We start from the raw sequence: 15001 nt of genomic DNA, 5'->3' as shown, positions 1-15001 counted from the left end.
GGAATCATTAGATCACAGGGCCCTGGGGGTCTAATTTCCAAATTATACTCATCCCTTATCCGGGCCAAGGCCATGAACAATCCTCTCTCCTCTCTCCGTTTTGGGGAAGTGGAAGGCCAAAATTCCTGAGTTAGACGATATAGCTTGGGACGACATTGTCGAATCCCACACCTTGGTTTCTCCTGCAATCAACAATAGACTCATTCAGCTATATATTATCCATCAGAGCTACATCACTCCAGTAAGACTAAATAAAATGAATAGCACGGTTGCGGACATGTGCCCGAGGGTGTGGGAGAGGCGGGGCAGATTTTTGGCATATGATATGGGAATGTCGTTTTGTCTACTCCTATTGGAGAGAAGTTACATTAGCGCTCTTCTCGGTGTTGGAGAAAGTGGTCCCTATGAACCCGATCCTGTGTTTGTTTGGAGTACTGAACACTAACTCCTGGTCCCAATCTGAGAGTCTGCTACTAAAGAAGGTCCTTTTCCTGACCCGAAAGAGCATAATACTAAACTGGATGAATCCTAGACCCCCATCTAGAGCTTCTTGGATTGCCTTTGTGAATGCCATAATTCCTCTACAGTAATTTGTGTTCAAGAACAGGGGCACTTTAAATAAATTTGAAAACATTTGGGGCGGGTGGTTGAGATCGCCCTTGACGGGGGGTTCGCCCAGTTCCCTGGCTAGAAATTTACAAGACCTTCTGGTTTAAAACCTTATTTCTGGTATAATATTCACTTGGACGGTGGATCCCTATAGAATGTATTGGCTTCCATACTGACGGTGTGACACTGTTCCCAGCACTCGATAATATTACTCTGTGTCTATATGGTATTACATTTCTTCGACATAAACTTTAGATTATATAAAGGTATACAATTATTATTATTATTATTATTTATTATTATAGCGCCATTTATTCCATGGCGCTTTACAAGTGAAAGAGGGTATACGTACAACAATCATTAACAGTACAAGACAGACTGGTATAGGAGGAGAGAGGACCCTGCCCGCGAGGGCTCACAGTCTACAGGGAATGGGTGATGGTACAATAGGTGAGGACAGAGCTGGTTGCGCAGTGGTGTACTGGACTGAGGGTTATTGTAGGTTGTAGGCTTGTTGGAAGAGGTGGGTCTTGAGGTTCCTCTTGAAGCTTTCCACGGTAGTGGAGAGTCTGATGTGCTGAGGTAGAGCGTTCCAGAGTATGGGGGATGCACGGGAGAAATCTTGTACACGATTGTGGGAAGAGGAGATAAGAGAGGAGCAGAGAAGGAGATCTTGTGAGGATCTAAGGTTGCGTGCAGGTAGGTACCGGGAGACTAGGTCACAGATGTAGGGAGGAGACAGGTTGTGCATGGCTTTGTATGTCATGGTTAATGTTTTGAACTGGAGTCGTTGGGCGATGGGAAGCCAGTGAAGGGATTGGCAGAGTGGCGAGGCTGGGGAGTAGCGAGGGGAGAGGTGGATTAAGCGGGCCGCAGAGTTTAGGATAGATTGGAGGGGTGCAAGAGTGTTGGAAGGGAGGCCAGAGAGCAGGAGGTTGCAGTAGTCGAGGCGGGAGATGATGAGGGCATGCACTAATGTTTCAATCACAGGTTAACTCTTATCCTCCATGTACAAATTACTGTATTGATTTCTGATGCTATGTAATACTTAACCGTCAATAAAACGAGTTTAAAAAAAAAAAGCTTAGATATGGAGTTCACGAGCAACTGCAAGAATGTAGCATTTGTGGATAGACGTTTTGAGAACCCAACACAAATTTTGATTTTCACGTAGTTTGCTGCTTTAGTGTTTTTGGCTCTTGTAGTCGGCTGTTTCTATGGTTACTAAAGTACTGTACAATTATAAAAATTTCATCAGTCTTTACACTTTTGACAAATACAGGAGTTTCTGTAAAGATTCAATATTTACAGGGCTGCCCCTTAAGGCGGCGTCACACGGGACGATATATCGTGCGATCGCACCCGCCCCCGTCGTTTGTGCGTCACGGCCAATTTGTTGCCCATGGCGCACAAAGTCGTTTACCCCCGTCACACGTACTTACCTCCCGATCAACCTCGCTGTGGGCGGCGAACATCCTCTTCCTGAAGGTGGAGGGACGTGCGGCGTCACAGCGGCGTCACACAGCGGCCGCCCAACAGAAGCAGAGGGTTGGAGATGAGTGGGATGTAACATCCCGCCCACCTCCTTCCTTCCGCATTGCCGGTGGGACGCAGGTAAGCTGTGTACGTCGTTCCCGGGGTGTCACACGGAGCAATGTGTGCTGCGTCTGGAACGACAAACAACCGTCGCACAGAAGGAGGAACAACATTATGGAAATTAACGACGTCTCAACAAGCAACGATAAGGTGAGTATTTTTGCTCGTTCACAGTCGCTCGTAGCGGTCACACGCTACGATATCTCTAACGATGCCGGATGTGCGTCACAGAATCCGTGACGCCGACGACATATTGCCCGATATATCGTAGCTTGTGACGCCGCCCTTAGTTTTGCACACTTCTGCCCTTCTCCCCGGCAGCTGGTTATCGACTTCTGGGCCAGATCCTGACTGATTATTCATTCCCGTTTCATCAGTGCTCGGGGTTTAATTTCTGGGTTTTGTTTGTCGCTTTTTGATGACTGACCAGTGACCATGTTTTCAATGGGATTCAGAGTCAGGGATTTTCTGGCCGTGGACCCAAAATGTCATGTTTTGTTTATCGAGCCACTTAGTTATGACTTTTACCTTGACACTGTCTCCATCATAATGGAAAATGCATAATCCACACATTAACCTAGATGATGAGAGAAGTTGCTCTTGGAGGAGGTTTCGATCTCATTCTTTATTCATGGTCATGTTGTTACTTAAAATTGTGAGTGAGGCCCCTCCATGCATGAGAAGCCCTAGTTGTCTCAGGAGGCAGATACAGGACTCATGGTTGCGCTCATCTTCTCTTCTCTGAATAATCATTCTTCCAGATATTCCAAACAGTGTGAAGTCAGATGAAGTAACTGTACCTCCATCCTCTGCAGTCAAATTCCTGTACTTTCTGCAGAACCTCAGCCTGTCCTTGATGTTTTTCTTGCCTTCTTCTTTGCGCAGACACCTGCCTGCTGCCATCCCGGAGCCAGCTCTGCACTGGTGTTGAGTCGTACCCGTAGCTTCACATAATAAGACATACAATAAGGGTTTGGAGCAGGGGGATTTTGTCTTCCTGTAAGTAAAATCTACTTTCTCACTTGTCTTTCCTCCTATTACTACCTATTAATTTCTCATTGTTCACCCCTTTATTGTAAAGAGACACAATACCCTCCTGGACACCCTTCTGCAAACAACCAAGTCCTTTAGGCTTTGTTTCCCCCTGGATGAAGTCTTATTTGTACCAGGGTGGCTACATCGACCACCTTGTATTGTCTATCAGTCATACTAGCCCGCTCAATTTGCCTAAGCTTTATAGTCATACGAAAAAACTGTAAAGCTAGCTGCAGATCTTCCAAATGGAGTTTCTAAAAAACTACAGCAGTGTAATACAGTACTAGAACAAAGATGGGATTTTACCAAAGCTCCTCTACACGTGGAAGTTGATACCCAGTGCAGATTATAAGATCTACATCAGTCTTATAATGGATTCAATTGGGCAAGAATAAATGTATTCACAAATAATGGCTGAAGTAAATCATGTCGGTTAATAAAATGATCAAAGTAACTGCATACAAGACAATAAACATACAACATGGAAAACTGTCCAACAATTTTTTTAATTAAACCAAATTGCAAAAATAGATTTTTACCCCAAATACACGAATTTAAATTAAATAAAAAATGTTCCCTGAAAATGATCTTTCTTTCAAATGCACCTTCATGCCAATTCTTTTTAAATTGCAGATGTCACCTAAATCATTTCACAGCATAAAGTAATGTATAAGGTGTGGATTTTGCACATGATTCACATACTGTATTTTTTTTATTTATAACACGCACCCCAAATTAAAAAAAAAGTGAAAAATAAGGGGTCCGTTTTATAATCCAGTGGTGTCTTATCAGAGGGGGTGGCAGTGGTGTTACAGTAGGCAGGGGCGGTGGTGGAGCAAGGCGATTCTGCCAGCAGTGCAGCGGGTGTCCCAGATGCTGTCCCAGAAACGGTCGGTAGTGCGTGCTTCATAGAAATGGCGCCCGAAGTCAGTGCGTGCACATATTGAGCTATCGGCTCAATGACAAGCAGAGATCTCATCTGCGCACGCACCAGCTCTGGGCACCATTTTCCTTAAGCCCGCTGCTGGGAAATCAATGGGCCGGAGGCGGCGCATGCGCAGATGAAAGCATGAGCCGAGATCTCCATCTGTGCATGCGCCAACTGCAAGTGCCATTATTTTAAGCCCTCACCGCATGCAACACAGCAGCCCACAGCCCCAGCAGCACAGTGACCGCAACCCCAGCAGCACAGTACCTGCAGCCCCAGCAGCACAGTGACCGCAGCCCCAGCAGCACAGTGACCGCAGCCCCAGCAGCACAGTGACCGCAGCCCCAGCAGCACAGTGACCGCAGCCCCAGCAGCACAATGACCGCAGCCCCAGCAGCACAGTACCTGCAGCCCCAGCAGCACAATGACCACAGCCCCAGCAGCACAATGACCACAGCCCCAGCAGCACAGTACCTGCAGCAGCACAGTGCCCACAGCATTGCCCCCTGCCTCCTGATACTCCTCTCCACCACACCCGGGTAAACTACATTCGGATTATAAAACGCTCCCCTCATCTTCCTCCCAAATTTTTGGGAAGAAAAGTGTGTCTTATAAGCCGAAAAATACGGTAAATATCTAGTGCGGAACTTGAGGTGGAAAGTCTGTCCGGCGTGCACCCAGCCTAAATGGAAAAAAAATAGGAAAAAAACCAACTAAGCAGAACTGATTATTACCACGATATTTCACAACTTGAATAAGAAGGAAAAATTGTATTTGAGAAAATGAAGGAATTGTTATGACCATGACAAGATCACCTCTAGGATGTAATCTGCGGCCAAAGAGAAGTGACCATGGAGGCCTGGACTGAGGAATACTCAGTGGGCAGCGTCATGTCGAAGCCTCGCTCTATACTTTCCTCGGTTTAGGTGCGGAGATTGTTCTTCATTTCTTTGCAGTGGGTTATTATAGATATTAGTATTACCAGTACATTGCTGATCTATCAGTATAAGCTCCATGTGCTGAGCTCAGAGACCCAAGGACAACCCGATGAAAGTGAAAACATATGTAAGATGCATCAATGATCATATGGGGCAAATATAGTTTATTGCATGAGAAATTATATGGAATAATGTCTCATGTTGTGTCTATTAACCCCTTTATCCCGGGAAATGTTCTTCTTTTTTTGCCGCTTCTTCCAAGAGCCATCACTTTTCTATTTTCCGTCATCATAGCCGTATAAGACAAAAAAAAATAAACAACTGACGGCACTTCCAACATGCAGTCTGAACAGGTGCAAAACTGACCATGACATATAATAACAAGAAAAAATAAGACAGTTGCACTATGAAATGTTAAACACGCAAACCACGAATGTAAGAATATAGACATGCATTACTACTAAAGGAAATTTTGGAAAAATTGAGATACTTAGTATACAAAAATGGCAATTTCTATATTTGCCTAGTGGCCGCGTCAAGGCATATCTCATATACTGGGTATCTACTCTAACGCCTCTCTCTGGGTTAAAAACCTCCATGTGTATGGGCAAGTAGGAACCTGCTACTAGAGAATAAAATCACCTGTGACTAATGGGGGAGGGGTGCACAGTCAGAGGGCATTATGCAATAATCTAGACAAAAAAAAAAAAAAGACAGCACTCCCAACATGCAGTCTGAACAGGTGCAAAACTGAACATGACATACACATGGAGGTTTTTCACCCAGAGAGGGGCGTTAAATTAAATCAGCCATCATGTGTGAGGAAAGAGGCGTGCAGGCCTGCATCAAAGGCAGGGACACGACTTTTGACATACAAATACATAAAAAAATCGTAAAGGGGTTAAGGAGCGGAGAAAACACATTCCTTCAACTCTAGTAGATCTTCAGTCATTCACTAGAATGAAAATATTTTTGCTACAAAATAAAAATAAGTTCTGCCAGAATACTCTTTTCATTGTTAATTTGCTTTCTAAATGCAATAATAAGCCACTTTTTAAACAGTTTAGATGAAAAACATTCTACCATTTTGCTGCTGCAGATAGTCAGTAATTACTTTTTCTAGCTGAGTGCTTTGTATAAATGTTACACGTGTCAGAGCTCCTGAGGTCTCGCTCTGCTCTCACACCCCCTTCTCTCAGTGTTAGAGATCGTAAAGCAGGAGGGAGAGCCAGCCTACAGACCGCTCGCCCGGCCTACACGCCGCTCGCCCGGCCTACACGCCGCTCGCCCGGCCTACACGCCGCTCGCCCGGCCTACACACCGCTCGCCCGGCCTACACACCGCTCGCCCGGCCTACACACCGCTCGCCCAGTCTATACAATTCTGTACAAGAAAATCTGAAGCGTATCAGGCTCTAAACTACATAGGGTGTGAAAGTGAATGAAGGAATTAAAAATGCAGATTGGAAAGAGCAATTCTATGAATCAATGGTAACCTCTGACACGTACAAATTTGTTCCCCATAGCAAAAGTATCTGTAGCTTTTAAAATAATAATAAGCCATTTAAACAAAAAAAAAAATGATGTGATGAAAACTGTTCGTGTCTAATAGAACTCGGTGACTTTAAGACAAATCCTAGTGATTACCGTAATAATTAATAATACTGTATACTGAATATCCATACCATGCAGGGAAGATGTACTTACTATATGTTACACACATACCGGCTTAGGGGCAATGATACGCATGACCGATATAAATATAAACATCCTTGCATCACTGACAGAGACTGAAAATTAATTAGATTTCATAGCCATGTTATGTTGGCCATACTAAGCTCCACAGCCCTGTGATACCTTGTATACAGCTTTTTTAACGTCATTATTCCTCAGACAGTATATGACTGGATTCATGAGTGGAGTCACCACACTGTAGAAGATGGACACCACCTTGTCAAGAGTAAACCGGATGGTGGAGGTGGGACGTATGTACATGAAGATAGCGGTCCCATTAAATATGAACACTACTGTGAGGTGGGAAGCACAAGTATTGAAGGCCTTCTTCTGTCCTTCAACTGAAGGTATTTTTAGGACAGAATATATAATGAAGGCATAAGACACTAAAGTTAGAGAAAAACAACCCCAAATAATAGTCCACGATATGATCATAAATGCAAATTCACCTTTGGAGGTGTCCTCACAGGAGAGCTTTAGGAGAGGAGCATAGTCACAGAAGAAGTGGTCGATTTGATTGGGATAACAGAAATTTAAGGAAGCAACCCAGAGAGTAGGAGTCATGGCTGCCATTAACCCACTCGTCCAAACACCAATTGTCAAGATCAAAGTTGTCCTTTTAGCCATCAGGATAGTATAGCGTAGCGGCTGGCAGATGGCTACGTAGCGGTCATATCCCATCACAACAAGGAAACAGTTTTCAGTGGATCCGAATGCAAAGAAGCAATAAAACTGAACAATGCAAGCAGAATATGAAATCTCTTTGTCCCCTGTCAGTAGACCATCAAGCATCTTCGGCACAGTCGCTGTGACGTAACCAATCTCTACCACTGAGAAGTTGGCCAAAAACAAGTACATTGGCTTTTGAAGACACTTATCTATAGATACAAGTCCTATAATGAGTAAATGAGCTACGACAGTGATAAGATACATAACGAGGAATAAGGAGAACAGAAAGAGCTCGATCTCTCGAAATGTCTCAAACCCCACAATGATGAAGGTGGAGGCTAAACTCCGGTTTCCAATGTAAAACATAATTCCTAAAACAGGAAAAACTTTACAACCCAACAGCCAAAAATATTAGACCGCTACTTTCCTCTCCCCAACGTCTTGATAAACACAGGTGCACAACAGATGGATAAAAAAAATAAAAAAAATAATAGGCTGTTTTGGTTGAGACTTATCCTTCACAGAAGAAAAAAATCTGGCAAATGGAGTCCAACTCTGCCAATCTCTTTCTCAAGCATTGGCCGGCAGGAACATTTGGGAGGCTGATCCCACGGAAATTATCAAGTTAGGACAAGTTTTACTTAATGCTGACCAACCTTCATTTTAGTTATTGATGAAACCCAGATTTACAAATATTTTCCTAAGAGTTCAAAAGTTAAAAGGTGCAGTTTCGTTTTGGTAAGCCTTTACGATGGTAAGTTTTACAAACCAAAGAGGTTATATAGAAGAATATTTACGGGTTCTACACACAGAAAAGGCGTAATGAAGGGTGTTAAGCTCCCAAACAAATTAGATAAAAGTCCTCCAAACCAAAATCAGCCGATCATCTAATGTGAATAGGGGCCTCCCAAGTCGCCCTGAATAGATGATGTCAAGGGAAGTTTGAATTAAAATTGCCTGTTCCATAAAGAACACATGGACGCTAAAGCACGTGTGCAAATCTATGGGGTAGTTGGAACAGAAACCTATTGGACAAACTAGTGTTCTGCCAAAAGTTATCTAAGGTGTATGGGCAGCTTTATTCACAGGCCCGGAAGTCAGAACTGAACACTAGAAGAAAGCAACCGGAGATAGCAAAAAAAAAAAAAGGCATAAAAATATGACATAATAGAAAATATAATGAAACCTTGGAAAAGAAAACGAGAGCTGTAGAGAGATTTAGCCAAAACATTGAGCTTCAAGGTCAAACATTTAAAATCACCATGTTGACTAAAGCACGGGGAGGAGATAAGACTCAGGTCCAGTCCATCATTATTTTTAAATTTTGTTGTGGTAATTTACACTTTTCTTGGAAACAGAAAAACCTGAGTCGTGCGTGAGGATCCAGCCGGTATGGGCACACAGCAACAAGACTGAGGTTTTATAAGCAAACTACACTCTAGAGGGTCAAACTCTGGAGATCTAAAAATGGCACTGAACTGGCATAACAAATACTAATAACATTATTGTAATAACGTAATTAAAATTGTATGTCCTAAATAAAAGATGTGATGGTGGAATATGGGGGGTTGTGTATAATTTTGTGTAGGTTCGTATTTTAGGCGTGGTGCTCCTTCCATTCTGTGCACATTATCTTGTAAGTTAGGGAAAAAAAGCTGGCAGGGGGTGATTAACCTAAGTCTGGGGGAAGGGGCCTGGGATCCACCTAAACTCTCTGCTTACCTGGGGGATTATTCCGTCTGTCCGAGAACTTCAAGAGACAAGGAAGAAGATTGATCCTCTGAGGGAGAAACTGCAGCTACAGGCAGCACCCCAGAGAGCCGTTCAGAAACCCCGATTTCCCTGGAAAAGGACTGCTGGAGGATTGTGACTCATTCCAGGACATTTATCCCATTACTGGACTATTTTACCTTCTGTGTGGTGGATTATTTGATGGACATTCTGGGGCTGAATGGAATAATAGTCTTTGGATTGTTCAATCATCTCTCTTTCTGTTGATTGTGTGATATCGGAGAAGGACCCCGTGACAAAAGAGTTCATTTTGACCCAAGTATTGCAAAACTGCTGAATTTGGGAGAATATTTCATACACTATATGCAGCTGAGCACAAGTCTTGCAGATGGACAGCGCTCAATGACCACAATTATTTGGTAATTTTTGAAAAAGTGACTAAGTAGTTTCATCAGAATCTCAGTCATTGGATCTTGTTAGGTTGGGTTATTTTATGAGAAACTGGCACAAAACCAAAATAAGTTCCTCTTAAGTCCAGCATGATAAAAAAAATACCCCACTAATTCATTTAGAGTATGGGACCCTAGAGCAGCTTCATGTTTTGACTCACAGTGGGGAGATCCGAACCAGGGAACCCCTCTGACGTCAATCTGCCACGGGGTGGAGATTTTGAAAGTGCGCCCCAATAGTAGGTCCTTCAAGATCGTTCATCACACATACGAGTTAAACCTTTTAGCTTCTGATGGACTAAGTCAGACTACTTACACATAAATTGAGAAGCTGTCCCATCTACTATTTGCAAACAACAAACATCATTTACTAATTTCCAGGATCTTCCCAGCTGTCTGCTTTTTTTTGGCATTCCCTCTGTCAGTCTCAGATTTGATCCAGATATCTGTGTAGCAAAGTAATGTTTGGAAATTTTGCTAATAAGTCGCAATGAGCGAGTACCACCATGCTCGGGTGCTCGGTACTCGCAACTAGTGATGAGCGGGCACTTCCATGCTCGGGTGCTCTGTACTCGTAACTAGTGATGAGCGGGCACTACCATGCTCGGGTGCTCGGTACTCGTAACTTGTGTTGAGCGGGCACTACCATGCTCGGGTGCTCAGTACTGGTAACTAGTGATGAGTGGGCACTACCATGCTCGGGTGCTCAGTACTGGTAACTAGTGATGAGCAGGCAGTACCAAGCTCAGGTTCTCGGTACTGGTAACTAGTGATGAGCGGGCACTACCATTCTCGGGTGCTCTGTACTCGTAACTAGTGATGAGCGGGCACTACCATGCTCGGGTGCTCGGTACTCGTAACTAGTGTTGAGCAGGCACTACCATGCTCAGATGCTCAGTACTCGTAACTAGTGATGAGCGGGCACTACCATGATCGGATGCTCAGTACTCGTAACTAGTGATGAGCGGGCACTACCATGCTCAGGTGCTCTGTACTCGTAGCTAGTGATGAGCGGGCACTACCATGCTCGGGTGCTCAGTACTCGTAACTAGTGATGAGCGGGCACTACCATGCTCAGGTGCTCTGTACTCGTAGCTAGTGATGAGCGGGCACTACCATGCTCAGGTGCTCTGTACTCGTAACTAGTGATGAATGAGCACTTCCATGCTCGGATGCTCGGTACTCGCAACGAGCGGTTGGACGCTCAGACGGGATCAACTAGTGTACCAAGTGTAATGGAAGTCAATGGAGAACTTGAGTATTTTTCTGGAAGAGCTTCTGGAAAAATGTTCTACTTGGTACACGACTCAAATTCAAAGTGGTAGTGCTCACTCATCACTACTAATTATCCAAATTTGAAATAAGGGTGAATAGGTGAATAGAAGGAACCTATCATTTCAATCAAGATTATTCACCCCTACCCTACTGCAAATTTGGTTTATTAGCAACATTTCATAACTTTTCCCATTAGCAATAAACCAAATAAAACAAGAAGAATGTAATCATGTCAACACAACGAAGAAAACAAGTACGGTAATTTCTCAAAATTAAGCACGAAACGACAGTTTTCCAGATTACGTCAGTCTTAGAATTATTCACTTCTTCATGACAAGCATCTATAGTACATAATATTACTGACTTTTATAACCTGCAACTATATAGTCAGATAGGAGCTTCTGGCAGCGCTCCTGACTTACAGGTGCATCTCAATAAATTAGAATATCATCAAAAAGTTATTTTATTTCAGTAATTCAACACAAAAAGGGAAATACATATATTATATAGAGTCATTATACACAGAGTGATACATTTCAAGTGTTTATTTCTGTGAACAGCCAGCTTCTTTAGCAATGACCTTTTGTATCTTACCCTCCCTGTGGAGTGCATCGATGACTGCCTTCTGGACATCCATCAAGTCAGCAATCTTCCCCATGATTGTGTAGCCTACTGAACCAGACTAAGGAACCATTTTAAACAGTTAGGTAGCCTTTTTGCAGGTGTTTTGTGGTAATTATTCTAGTTTTTGAGATAATGACTTTTAGGTGTAAGCCATAATCATCATCATTAACAGAAATAAACACTTGGAATAGATCCCTCTGTGTGTAATCACTCTATATAATATATAGGAATAGATCCCTCTGTGTGTAATGACTCTATATAATATATACATTTCCCTTTTTGTGTTGAATTACTGAAAAAAAAATAATTTTTTGATGATATTCTAATTTATTGAGATGCACTTGCATCTACTCTGTCTACAGTGTAGCATGGCGGGGCCTCAGAGTTGTCCAAAGTGAAGAGTGGCAGGAACTCAGTGATGTCTACAAGGAAGCATGGTGGGGCACAGTCATGTTTACAGTGAAGCACAGCGGGGGCTTGGTGATGTCTACAGTTACGCAAGACTGGAGGGTACTTTGCACGTTGCGACATCGCACCTGTGATATCGTCGGGGTCAAATCGAAAGTGACGCACATCCGGCGCCAGTAACTATGTCGCAACGTGTAAAGCCTAGATAAGCTGATTTACGATCGCAAAAGCGTCATAAATCGGCAATCGGTGTAGCGTCGGTCATTTCCATAATTTTGGGACGACCGATGTTATGATGTTGTTCCTCGTTCTTGCGGCAGCACACATTGCTGTGTGTGAAGCCGCAGGAGCGAGGAACATCTCCTACCTGCGTCCCGCTGGCTATGCGTAAGGAAGGAGGTGGGCGGGATGTTTACGTCCCACTCATCTCCGCCCCTCCACTTCTATTGGCCGCCTGCTGTGTGACGTCGCTATGATGCCGCACGACCCGCCCCCTTAGGAAGGAGGCGGGTCGCCGGCCAGAGCGACGTCGCAGGGCAGGTGAGTGCATGTGAAGCTTCCGTAGCGATAATGTTCGCTACGGTAGCTATCACCAGATATCGGATGTGCGATGGGGGCGGGTGCTATCATGCTCGACATCGCTAGCATCGGCTAGCGATGTCGCTGCGTGCAAAGTACCCTTGGGGCTCGGGGATGTTTACAGTGGAGCATGGCATGGGCTTGATGATACCTACTGCATAGCATGGCGTGGGCTTGGTGAAGCCTACAGTGAAGCACAGCAGGGGCTTGGTACTGCCTACAATAATATATGATGGGAATCAGTGATGACTACAGTTAAGCATGGTGGTGGGTTGGCAATGCTCTGTGGCTGCTTTGCTTCTTCTGGTGCTGGAGATTTACAACAAGGTACAGTGGAACCTTGGTTAACGAGAACAATCTGTTCTGGGACTGTCCTTGTTAACCAAGTTACTTGTCTAGCAAAGCAAGATTTCCCATAAGAAATCATTGCAATGCAGACAATTCGTTCCACAACTTGTTAAATATGTCCGATCCTGGTCCCCTATTGTGCCATTCCACACACGTACAAACACGCACAAATTATGCTCACCTAACCTTCTGTTCCATCGCCAGTTTCCTGGATCTTGTAGTCCGCAGGTACAGGATGTGTATCGGGTAACCATCGCGACGAGGTAGGAACTTCCGCTGCCAGAGCGCTGACGTCAAAGGCAGGAGCCGCTTGCCTCTGATTGGTCAGCGCACTGCCTGTGAGTAGCGGCTGACAGCGGAAGTTCCTGCATTGTCGCGATGGTTGCTGATAAACATCCTGTACCGGCGAACTACAAGAACCATGAGGCCGGCGATGGAACGGAAGGTAAGGTGAGCATAATATGTGTATGTGCGTGCGTGTTTGTGCGTACGTGTTTGTGTGGACTGCAAGAGCGGGTTAGAGCGCGGTGGATGTACAGAACCGGAAGTATGTGCGGTGAGTATTTTGCTCCAACGGCAAAGCTTTCTCGTAAACTGAGTTACAAATGTATAGAAAGCTTTGCTCGTTAAGCAGAATACTCACTAACTGGGTAACTCGGTAAGCGAGGTTCCACTGTAGATTCAATCAAGTACCAGGAAATTACTGAACTAAGTACTGAAGACGCTGGTCATGAAGCGGTGAATAATGCGGAGACGACAGTAGACTCTGTATTTCTGTTGAATTGGAAGAAACCTTGTTATATTAGTTGTGTTGAGCGGATTACATTCTTGTTTGGTTAATTGCAAACTCCAGAACGTTTGTGACTTGGCTAATAAAAATAATTTGCACTGAGGGTGAATAATTTTGAATGCCAATGTAGATGACGGCAATCTAACCTTCATGTGACACAGTTTGTCACCGAATGATTTGTATATGAAATATTCAGGATTTGTCTTGTATGGATCTAGGATACTATGCCGATAGCGAGGAAATGGTCCATGCTGTGCCATATGGTACTTCGCGTTTCGGGGGTATCCTCACCTACGTTATACCCGAAAGGCGCTTTACAGAGCGCTGATGGGTCACTAATATCCATAGAGACTACTCGTATCGATGTAACTCCACCATACACAAAACTATCAAGACAATTAATATTTTCAGTATCTGTCAGGGTGATAATGATTTCCCCCAGGAAAACCTCCTTCTGGCCTCAGAATCCCCACATAATTAACTTCCACTTCCAATTTCATTTAGGATTGTGATTTCACAGCAATAATCGCTTCTCAATTAACAAGTCCCACAGAGGGGCAATTAACGAAATGTTTACAGATCGTGATGTTGATTTTTCTTATTTCACCTATTTAGTGAAAAGTTGGTAATTATCACAACAAGGAACAATCTCAGAGGCTCCTGGATCGTGATCGCCCCGGGCCCAACGCGTTTCTGTCTTTTTGTCTAGTTTTTATATTGTCTCCAAATTTTCACAATTTGTGCCTTTTTTAAGTTATTTTTCATGCTTGTTTATATATACATACACATACATATGTGTCAGAGTGATTCTTCTTTTTCAGATATTTGTGGCCCAATCAATAATTGCAATTTAAAGAGAAAAAAAAAATCACTGAAACAAAATTATTTATGTATTTTTTCACTAATTTTCTGACAACATTTTAGCAGAACATTTACCTTTTTCGCATTTATTTAGAACAAAAAGTTACAAGACAAAACTAAACAGCTTTTTTTATTTTGTGCAGAATTCTTAAACTACTGTATAAGGTGTGGATTTTGCACATGATTCATATACCGTATTTTTGGTTTATGTGACGCTCCGAAGCCGCACCGTGTGGGGGTGGGGGTGGAACGGGTGTCCCAGATGCTGTCCCAAAGACTGTCAGTGGCGGTTCAATGAAATGGCGCCAGAAGTCGTGCATAGATTGAACTATTGGCTCAATGATAAGCAGAGATCTCATCTGCGCACGCGTCACCTCGGGGCGCCGTTTTCCTTAAGCTCGTTACTGGGAGATCAATGGGCCAGCGTG

At 43.7% G+C, this 15001-nt stretch overlaps 1 protein-coding gene across 1 annotated transcript; it reads right to left on the bottom strand.

Annotated features, from left to right (window-relative positions):
* Positions 1 to 6938: 6938 nt before the first annotated feature.
* On the bottom strand, positions 6939 to 7874 carry LOC142251721 (olfactory receptor 10C1-like). The gene has a single exon (XM_075324778.1). The coding sequence runs from the start codon at positions 7872 to 7874 to the stop codon at positions 6939 to 6941; it is 936 nt and encodes a 311-aa protein (XP_075180893.1).
* Positions 7875 to 15001: the final 7127 nt, after the last annotated feature.

This window comes from Anomaloglossus baeobatrachus, chromosome 9 (genome assembly GCF_048569485.1).
Source record: "Anomaloglossus baeobatrachus isolate aAnoBae1 chromosome 9, aAnoBae1.hap1, whole genome shotgun sequence".
NCBI lineage: Eukaryota > Metazoa > Chordata > Amphibia > Anura > Aromobatidae > Anomaloglossus > Anomaloglossus baeobatrachus.
Note: the sequence above shows the minus strand (reverse complement) of the source record. Positions and strands in the feature narration are given on the sequence as shown.

Excerpts from the sequence above, each read along its gene's own strand:
- LOC142251721 (XM_075324778.1), bottom strand. The coding sequence starts at position 7,874 with ATGTTTTACATTGGAAACCGGAGTTTAGCCTCCACCTTCATCATTGTG.